The sequence below is a fragment of the Cryptomeria japonica genome, chromosome 11 (genome assembly GCF_030272615.1).
Source record: "Cryptomeria japonica chromosome 11, Sugi_1.0, whole genome shotgun sequence".
In the NCBI taxonomy this organism is placed as follows: domain Eukaryota; kingdom Viridiplantae; phylum Streptophyta; class Pinopsida; order Cupressales; family Cupressaceae; genus Cryptomeria; species Cryptomeria japonica.
In genome coordinates this window covers 631,127,580-631,137,905 of record NC_081415.1, presented here as the reverse complement: position 1 = coordinate 631,137,905, position 10,326 = coordinate 631,127,580, and the positions used below count along the sequence as shown (strand labels likewise).

The 10,326-nt window shown below is 36.9% G+C and overlaps 1 protein-coding gene across 2 annotated transcripts in view; it reads right to left on the bottom strand.

Moving 5' to 3' along the window:
* Positions 1–1,946: 1,946 nt before the first annotated feature.
* LOC131063154 (uncharacterized) overlaps positions 1,947–10,326 on the bottom strand; it is a 91,937-nt gene continuing 83,557 nt past the window's right edge. Inside the window, exons 8-10 of one of the 2 annotated variants that reach the window (XM_057996927.2) lie at positions 4,699–4,809; positions 4,434–4,576; positions 1,947–2,552 (exon numbers count right to left, since the gene is read on the bottom strand). In XM_057996927.2, the coding sequence (XP_057852910.2) occupies positions 2,321–2,552; positions 4,434–4,576; positions 4,699–4,809 (486 nt within the window). In that variant the 3' untranslated portion in view covers positions 1,947–2,320. The remainder of the gene's footprint in view (positions 2,553–4,433; positions 4,577–4,698; positions 4,810–10,326) is intronic. The other variant, XM_057996928.2, reaches the window with a different exon arrangement.

Genomic DNA, 10,326 nt, shown 5'->3' with positions numbered 1-10,326 from the left:
ATGTAGCTACGTTTCCATTTTAATTAACTCTTATTTGATTATATTTTTTATGTATAACAAATTGTTGGTTTAAAAAGACATTATTTTTTTGCAACAAGAATAAGACATTGTTTTTTGCAACAAGAATTTAATTTAACCTGTTTAAATTTTAAACCCTTCCCAACTGAGAAATTTATAAACAAAATAGAATTGGTTGACTATTTCATGACCCGTCACATGAATATCAATTCTTTACTTTCCCCACCTTATTTCAAAACCCTCTATCTTTTCCAACTTGCATTTCATTTCTCCAATTTTACTTTAAAACCCTTGCTCAACAACTTCACAAAAAAATTAAATAGAATGTTCCATTGACCTATTGACTGAATATAAATTCTTCATTTTCTCCTTTGCCTACTTTTAAAACTCTCCATTTTTTCAACCTACAATTCATTGCCCCATTTTAAATTAAATCCCATCCCAAGTGACAAAACAAAAAAATGATTTGGTTCAAATTTTCAGTAGTCCATCACATGATTAGCCATTATTTACAATCTCTTCCAATAGAAAGTCATTAACTCAAAGTATTCCTTATGCAACCCACCCATTGCCTTTCAACAAAACCCTTTCTGTTGTCTAGCCACCAACTTCTTCATTTGTCCATTTCTTTTTTTAAACTACACAGAATTAAATAACCAAACAAAAACCACACATAATTACCATTTTTTACGCACCCTTTACAAGAATTTTATTGCTTTATGTTGAATATAATTGTGTCATTGATGTCAAAAAAATTGAGTTATGTTAGAGTATTTGAGAACAATGAAGGACAAAGTCTAGTAATCACTAGATAACTCTCTTAATGTTATCATTATGTATCAGTGTCAGTGGTTTTTGAATGTCTAGTATATTTGCGAAGGTCTGGAAGTGTTTGCATTGTGTTTCTAAGGTCTGTTGCTCAGAGGTAGTATTGTATTATGTTGCAATATCATGGTTTTTGGTACCACATTCTACTGCAATTGGTAGTTATGCCTTGCAGTTTGGAAGTAAAGTAAAGTTACACTTGAGGCACATTATATCCAAGTTTTAGAAGATTTGAACAAGCGCGCATAATGTTATAATTGACAAAGCACACATTGTGTTAGCTTGTTGACTGTACAAGAGTTTCTGTTGGATGCGCCAAAGAAAGAAAACATGCGTTAACTGAAGGAAGTGTGTGAAGCTAGTTTGGGACCATTTGAGTTCGTTTTGGGTAACACAACGCGATCTTATTCTTGATGTAACGTGTTGGCTTTAGGACAAAGCCAACTATACATTTGGTTTAATGAATGTACCTTTGGCTGACTTGCAGACGTTGTAAATAAGTTTTAGACCGACATGAAAGTGTAAATAATATTGGAATGCATATATAATGTCAATCAATTCCATTCTAATGAATGATGGCCGAAGTTGTGCAAGTTGTATACTCAATAAAGAGGCATATATATTATGACGTGTTTGAACTAAGATGCAGATCCTTTACATACTGTGAGATCAGTCAATTTTACTTGTATTGATAATGCTCCTCATCCTTTTGACATGTATATATATTGGCCATTGACCAGACCTTGTAAATGTCTGTTTTTCTCTCTATCTTAGTGTTTCTGTATATCTTTTCTTTATCGTTGTTTTGAATTTTAACATATTTATTATATAATGTATTCAACATTTTTGTTGACCCTATGTCCTGTTCAGACAAGGGCTTAGGATGAAATTAAAAAATCAATTTTTTAAAATATAAATTCACTCTTTACCCTATCAAAAATATCTATAGGGGTGAAATAAAATGAAAGAACATTCTATACTAATGATATGTATTTCTTTTCAATTAGTAGAGTGGATTTTACCAACACATCCAGCTACGTCATGACAAGCATTCAGGAAATTTTGCCACTAACATTGAAACCAAGAAGTTGCTTTGCCAGCAATTTGATAAGTAGATAGTCATGGTCCAGATTTGCCTTCAGATAATAGTCTTGTTGAATACAAACATAGAAATATCTTATTACTTTGGAATCTTGGATAATTAGAAGCTGCTGTACTGTGCTTTCTGAAATTTTCTCTTCAATAAAGATGGTTGGTAATACTTTACACATGAATTTATATGATACAAAGGGTTAACTCCAGAAAACTCGAAGCCTCGAGTTTAAAAGAACCAAAAAAAATTAGAGAATAAATGATACTTAACGTAAAGGTTGGCAAGTTTCGAAGCTTTCCTTAAAAATTACAACAAAATAAATAGTAGAGGTAGGTAGAAACTATGGTAAATTCAAAAAATGGAAAATCTTTAGCTCTTTCCATATCACCTCTTGCCATATTTTGCATGCTTGATTGTCATTACCAATTCCTCTCTCTGAACTTCGACTTCTGCAAGCTTCAGGCTCAAAATTGAATAACGTTCTCGCAAATCATTCAATTCTGCTTCAAGAACAGCAACCTTTCTCTTATAAGTAACCAGATCATTAACTATCTGATCGATTGGTCCATAATTTTGAAGGGCAGCTACATGAACATTTCGCTCCTGCTGTAAGAAACTGAAAGATGAAACAAAGAATTATGAATTCTAAATGTCATAGCACTATCAACATTAATATTGACCAAATTAAAATGCATATCGTAGTCTTTGGATGAATAAAGAGACTAATGGTAAGAGGTCCAACATGACACAATTAATTAGAAGCAACAATGATCCAATTGAATTAAGAAAACAAAATAAATTCTCTCTTGAAACATAAAATCATTTTGTTAGAATTAAACTCACATGGAGAGCAAGGACAAAGGTATCTTGGAGAGAAATAAGTCCTTGGAGACAACAAGGAAACCATACAAGGTGGACCATCAAAGCCTCTGATCTTTGTGATACAGAGAGGAGATGGAAGGCATTAGTCTTGGAAGTTGATAGAAACAAGGGATATAAATAAAAGAAGACACTCATACCAGTAGGATGGGGAGTTAAGACAACTAGGGTGAAGTAGTAGCCCAAGAAGTAAAAAGAAATAATCATTGAAGGGGAACTAAAGAACAAAGCCTGGTTATGTGCAATACTCTCTGCACAACATGTTTAACATTGACACTAAGTCCATGAATATATTAACAACAAATGTCAAATAGCCAAAGAAATTTTGTGATAGAGCTGTTTGTGTTAATGACACAATCCAACGGCTAACTAGAAGGGATCATAGGACTAGCACAAGCCATTATGCTTCCCTATGACATATAAACACCTCACTTTGTGAGTCCAGTCCCTTTGTAAAGAACTCTATCTAGGGATCACATTGCACTGAAATTCTCAAGTATGATCAGGCACACATGTATAAACTGCGATTAAAAGGTAGCCATAAAATAATGTAAGGAACATGGTAAATTTATTACGAAATGCAGCCCCTAGCAGTTAATTTCACCAGGCACGGCAGCAAAAAAATTGACTCCCCCAGGGACTATCTTAAGGAATATACTCGTTACAAGTCTTCTGTACATACCTCATCTACAATGACTTGAAATCTACTGCAAAGCAGCTCAAATTTGACTATGATTTTTCATTTAAGGTAAAAAATCACAAGTTTAGTCTTCACAGTCCATAATTCACAAAAGTGTCTTCAAAGCTCAGGTAATTCTTTCCTTCCAATGCAGCATTACACATACCCGTCATATAAACTGTCTGGGTGTCCTTTTTGAAGCGACTTTCTATGTCACTCCCCCTACTATCTCCTATGTCTTGACCCCGACTATCTCGTATGCCTTGGAGATGTCAGAGAGTGTTTTTCATGATGAACATGTCTCCCAATGCAAGGGAGGTGTAACTGAGGAACAAAACTGAAGATCCTTAATTGTTTTGATTCCATTCTAGACAAGGAAATTGAACCATGGATTCTCTCAGGTGGTGATCATTTTTTGCTAGGATAGGAAACCATTAAAGGCAATGATTATTAGAATAAAAGGCCTAAGTCATCTCGTACACATTCTAAATATAGGTTTATGGCCTCCCTAATTTTCTAGATGAAGATTTAAGTTACCCATGTCACTAAGACTTTGAATGCAGGTTTCTTTAGTCCATTGCTTTGTGTATACGTTATGCTCAAGGCATGATTACTATCAAGAGGATAAAAAGCAGTATAGTTCAAGTGATATGCTAATTTTTGTATGTAATTTTAATTGCCCTAGCACATAACCCTATCCCTCGCCATTGAAAATTGCAAATGCAATTAGATAAAACAAAGTAAACTTTCCAACATCTACAAAGCCTAGTTTAACAGAGTATTGTCCTTGGCTGTATGTCACATTAGGGCTCCAAATCATTCCGTTTCAGAAGGTTTGCATATAATATTTTTGTATTTATCATGGAAAGGAATCATATTAAATATTTGAATGGTTTACCTACGGTATCCATATCAAAGTCAAATGGAATTGTTCATTACCTTTGGAGCTGTAGCTGGTACATGCTATTCGCCTCTAAGGCCTCCACTAATTCTGTTTCCATAGCAACAACTCTTTCTAGTACGTTGCCTCCCTTCGCTGTTTTCATGAATCTTATAAGTTGAGTCTCTAGTTGTTTATTTTCCTGAAAGATTAAGGGCAATAGCATTTGAAGTTCCAAGAGGAAATAACTCTAAAAAAACATCTAAAAACATAGAAACCATTCCATAGAGGATGACAAATACAAGTAAAGGACGGTAAGGAAACCTCTTGGAGCCTGTACACTTCTTTTTGGAGGAGCTCTTGAGCACCAAGCTTTGATAAAAGTTCATGTTGTTTCTGTGACAATTCAGAGTTCTGCTTTTGCAATCTTATTAGCTGCTCAAATTCACAGACAAACACATTGACATCCACTATTAGACCAATCACTGATTTCGGAAGGCAAAGGATAATAAATATCTTCTAATCAAGCTACATCTTTCATCCTATTATAATAAATGTTGAAGGGCTAGATGTGAAAATTAATAATACAATTCTCAGTAATTGACATTAATTGAAGTCTTTCTTTAGACTGTATGTACGAATTCCTATTCTTCTCTAACACAAAGAAAAGTTAATAACTTTAATATATACGATCAGAGAGTCAGAGGTGTATGATGCCATATACCATGGGGAATGCTTGGTTTACTTTTTGTTTTTCAAACTATCTGCGCTTAATTTGCGTTATATTCCCACTAGCTTACATCTATCTTAGTATGGAATTGATATGATAGGCATCTTAAATGCTCAAGGTCTCAATCCCCATGTACTTATAGTACAGTTGTGGTGGGGTTGATACCTCGAGTGTGTTGGATACCTCTTGAAGATAGATTTGTGCTAGTTTATATTCATATATATTGAATTATACAAAATTAGCTTAATACATATACATGTAGCCAATGTTATAAATCGAACATTTCATTTACTTTTCAAAATAGTTTTATTTTAACGTTAGCCGCTTGTGTTATATTTGTCTCTGTTTTATTATCATCACTATTTTGAGTTATACATCTATAAAAATGTCAGTCACCTATGTTCTACATGCATCCATTCATCCACCTACTCACCGACCTATACCAAAAGCCAAGTTGATGTGGGCTGTAGAATATGTTTCTCTGCATGAGTTAGACTTCTGTTGACGTGTATTTTGTACACAATCATACACAGAATAAAATACCGACAGGCATCTTATCCTCTCTTGAGAAAATAGTCTCTAACTGCTGAAGATCTGCAAAAAGGATCAGTTAGATGGACTCCAAGGTTCTTTTAGTGGGGTCTCCACGTGTGGACAAGCTTTTTTAGTGGTATGATGTGATTTGTTGTTTCCTCCAAGGCGTCTTACGGATTCAAAAGCTCGAAGATTTTACTAATCTAAAGGAACTCTCAAAAAAATGAAAAAAGATAGGGTTTAAGGAAGTCTAGTCTAACCCTATGAACGACTTAGCATGAATGAGATTTGGCAAGACTCAACTAACTTCAATTTTGCCATAAGGTAACAACTCAATTGAAATTAGTGCGATCTTCTAAGGTAATAATGGTATTCAATGCATCAAAGACCGAGGACACTACTATGAAAGTACATCTCCTAGATGCGAAAATGCTTGAAGGTTAAGGACTCAAAATGTTTTCCAGTCGACCACGCAAGGCGTTCCTACAATCAGCAAGAAGCTAGTGGTTTGGATAGCGAATCCTACCAAATATCAAATCTCACACTTAGTCTTTCAAATTAACAACTACTTTGATTGAGCATGATTCAAGTACATCCAACAACCATGAAGATAACTCAAGAAATTTGCAACAAAACACCATAACTTCAATATTTTATTGATTTCCAAGTCATCATATACAACAATTGCTTGAATTTCTCTCTTCAAGACTCAATCTTGCTACAAAATAAAAATTGCTTACAACTATAATCTCTCTATTTCACTCTTAACTCTATTCTCTATTTTTTCTATTGACTATTCTATTACAAATGAAATGGAAAATGGGGGTATAAATAGCATCCCCAGTTACAATGAAAGGTCCAGATTGAAAGTACATCAATGGACAAGATCATGACACCTAAACCCTAATTAGGGTTTGTTACAAATGACCTCCTTTTTACTGAACAATATTAAATACATAGCCAAATATTAAATTTGGCACAAAAATCTAGGAGGTATCAACCAATGAGAAATAAGATGTCATGTCATCTGTAACAACCTTTCATCTAGAATCTTATTCCCTTTCCAATTCTCTTTCTTAGCATATGCAATGAATTTTGTCACGATTCCTTCGATTTCTGTGCTTGGAATCTCGGGAAGATTCTTGATACTCTCTTCTAAGTGGATAACCTGATCAAATGCATCTAGAAGAGCTGTGTCCCAAGTGGGTTCAAGTTCCTTCGTTCTATCAATCAGGAGCATGGTAGCATACATCTGATCATATTGCTCATCTGTAACATCTGCGTCCTTGCGAAAGATGATCTTGATTCTATCTTCAAATTCTTGTAAATCCACATCTGTCTCGACCTCGATCCTTCTGCCAAGAATGGTACGAAGTACCTCAAATACTCTGTCCTGGATCGGATTGATCACCTCCTCAACTTGACCACATCTAAGACTGATGTCCTCAAAAAGAACACTCTTTATATGAAGTAAGGTTGACCACTGAAACAAACTGTGAGAATCACCTTCCAAGATCTTCTCTTGTGCTAAAATTCTTCTGGATGTATGTCTTATAACTTTCAAGACAGGGATGACAACGTCCTTGGTATGGGCAAATGCGGCTACTGTTGCCATCAATCTGTGGATTATCTCAAGAACTTGGATAGCCTGATGGGTAATCTTCGACATCCTTGTAACAAACTCAATGGCCACCGTGTGAGATCTATCCATCCAACTACATGTACGCTGGACCATATTCCTGAATCTTTCTGCTTCATTGATTGATTGAAGGGGCAATGCCTGCAATGGTGATCTAACTGGATCCTGACGTCCCAAAGGTTCATTGATGTGACTGAAATATGTCCTCCATGCACCGACCTCTTTCTCAAGCTTTCTATTCTTTTCTACTTCTTCTCTAAACTTATCCTTCAATGCCTCAAATGTGTCGGTGGCATCATCTAAAGTCTGCTCTGCTGTGGACGGTCCTAACTCAATAGTCTGTATATGATAGTCCTCTGCTAGGATCTCATCCTCATATTTGTCTGCTGCCGGTGTAGCTATCTGCAGTTTTCTAGATCCAGTCTCATCTCGAATCATCTTGGACATCTTTGTAGCCTTCTTCTTCTCTGTTGTTATATGTGAACGTCCCACGAGGCTCTCTAAATCAATTGCACTGTCCTCGTCCTCAATTACGATCACCTTAGTCAATCTTTCCTTCAACCAATCTGGGATATTTGATCTTGTCTCTTGAACTTGAATCTCTTTATGTACTATTTCTTCTTGTCTGGGAGGAGATGTTACTTCGTTATCATTATCTAAATCATAGTCTTGGGGAGATCCATCGGATGAAACATGCTGTGCCTGTCCTTCCTCTTGCCTGTCATTCTGTACCATCGATTCCATAGATTCTTCCACTCGAATTGTTCTATCCTCTGGTCTGGAAGAAGTACCTGGTGCTTGATCTTTGTTGGCACCTTGCTTTTTCTTGGAAGGCTCTTTCTTTTCTGATCTTTCCTTTCTCTTCGAACCTCTCGAATGGAGATTGCCCTCACTGGCACATCGAAGATTACCTTCACCTGAATTCCTAGGATTAGGATTGCCTTCACTAACACTGGCTCCACCTTCGGATGGCTTTTCTTCCAAAGTAAAAGACATGGCTATGCCTTGTTCTCTCAACTTCTGATGTTGAACGTCTACCCATCTGCGAGTACACGACAAGACTGGTGCCATCAATTCATCTAAATCCACGGTCTCGGGCTCATTCCAATTCAAACTTATTGTTTTGCTTTCTCTATCATATGAAGATTGGATGTGCCTGCCGTTGTCCTGAGCTTGGTCGGCTACTCTGTAAATCTTACATTTCCTGATGAAATCCAAAGGCAATCTAGAATGTATCTTTCGTTTCACTTCGAGATCATCTAGGAGATTCATCATAAAATCTTCAATCTGGTACTCATGTCTAAATCTTCTACCGACTATCTCCTCTAAATGTCCATGTGGATCAAAACTATTCCTCCAAGCAAAAGATGAAAAAGGATACAAGGCTAACTCCCTCTCTGCGTCATCCATGGCTGAGACATTGGGACATACCTTAACTGAATTACCCAAAATAATAGGTACCTGAACTCCATTCTGATGTCTCTGTCTGAATGCCTTCACATATGCTGCCAACTGCCTTGTTACTTCAAGTAACACAATCCTGTCTGTCGGGTATCTCGGCAACATGTATGGAGGTAAAGGACATCCATACACTCTAATGTAAGTGAACTTGGGAAACTGAATGAATCAAGCACCATACCTCTTGATTAACTCCTGGGCATCCTGAGATAATCTGTTGTGAATCCCTCCTTGCAACGTCCTTGTGATGTTCATAGTGAAAGTATCATTGATTAACTTGTAGTTCTTCCCTGGTGGATGATGCAAGTAGGTATAGGATTCACAAACTCTGACCTCGCCGGGTCCTCTTCCAATCACTCCTCTGTGAGGTAGTCCTGCGTACTCAACGCTTCTGATTAAGGCATAGATGACGTATGAACTCATGTGGAAGGACTTAGTAGCCCTGAGTCTTCTCAACTGTACGTCTAAGCAATGGCTAATTATCCTAGCCCAATGTATTGTACCCTTTCCTTGAACAATCACCTGGATGAAGTAAAACATCCATTTCTCAAAATAGAAGGCATGAGGTGCTCCTGTAACTCTGTTGAGCATGGTGATCAAATCTCTGTACTCCTCTTGGAAATCGATCCTGTGTGGTGTGTTCGGTACTTTGCTCAGACGGGGACGACTCTTAAGTAGCCAGTTCTTGTTGATTATGCTTAGGCAAGCATCTGGATCATCATCGTACACTGATCTGGCTCCTTCATTGCTCTTGTATATCATGTCCCTGTGCTCTGGAAGATGGAAGGCTTCACTTATGGCTTCCTCTGAAAGGTACGCCAAAATGTTTCCCTCATTGGACACAATTGTCCTGGACTGTGGATTGTAATGACGGGCACACTCGATCATCAACTCGTGACACTGAATGGCTGGAGGAAAACCGGCCGCCTTAATGATGCCACTTTCTATTATTCTCCGGGCGACAGGTGATGGCTTGCCGATGTAAGGGACCTCTCGGAACTTCTTCGTACTAAAGTTCCCCAAGTTTGTATCTCCAATGTTACTCCACTTGGACACGATCTTGGTCTCCACTTCTTCAATCTTCTGATCTTCTTTCATGAGAGCCGAGCGACTGGTGGATGCTCCCGCCTTTGGGGTCGCCATACCTACACAACATTTCATTATGAGAAATAGATTTTTGCAATAAATAACGTAGATAAAAGAGATAAATTTTAGGAAACCTTATGATAAGTCTCTAGAGTTATCATTTCCTAAAATACAACGACTGAGCCAAGAGAAATTCAAGATTCAAAATTTCAAAATTTGAAATATGACGATAAAGGAATAAAACAATAACAATTAAATCGCCATACCTCGATAGAGAGCTAACTCTAGAATGCAAAAAACAAAATTTGCCTAGGCAAAATTGAGGTATAAAGATAGTCTTCAATATGATCTCCTCAAAATTGACTTCGCCACCTCTGGATAGAATGTGATCTTCACTTATCGCCTTGGACGTGGTCTCAAATGGAGCTTCAAGTTCGCACAAATAAATCTCCAAGTCTTTAGCAAATTCGCCTTAGGCGTGGTCTTGGATGGATCTTCAAATTCG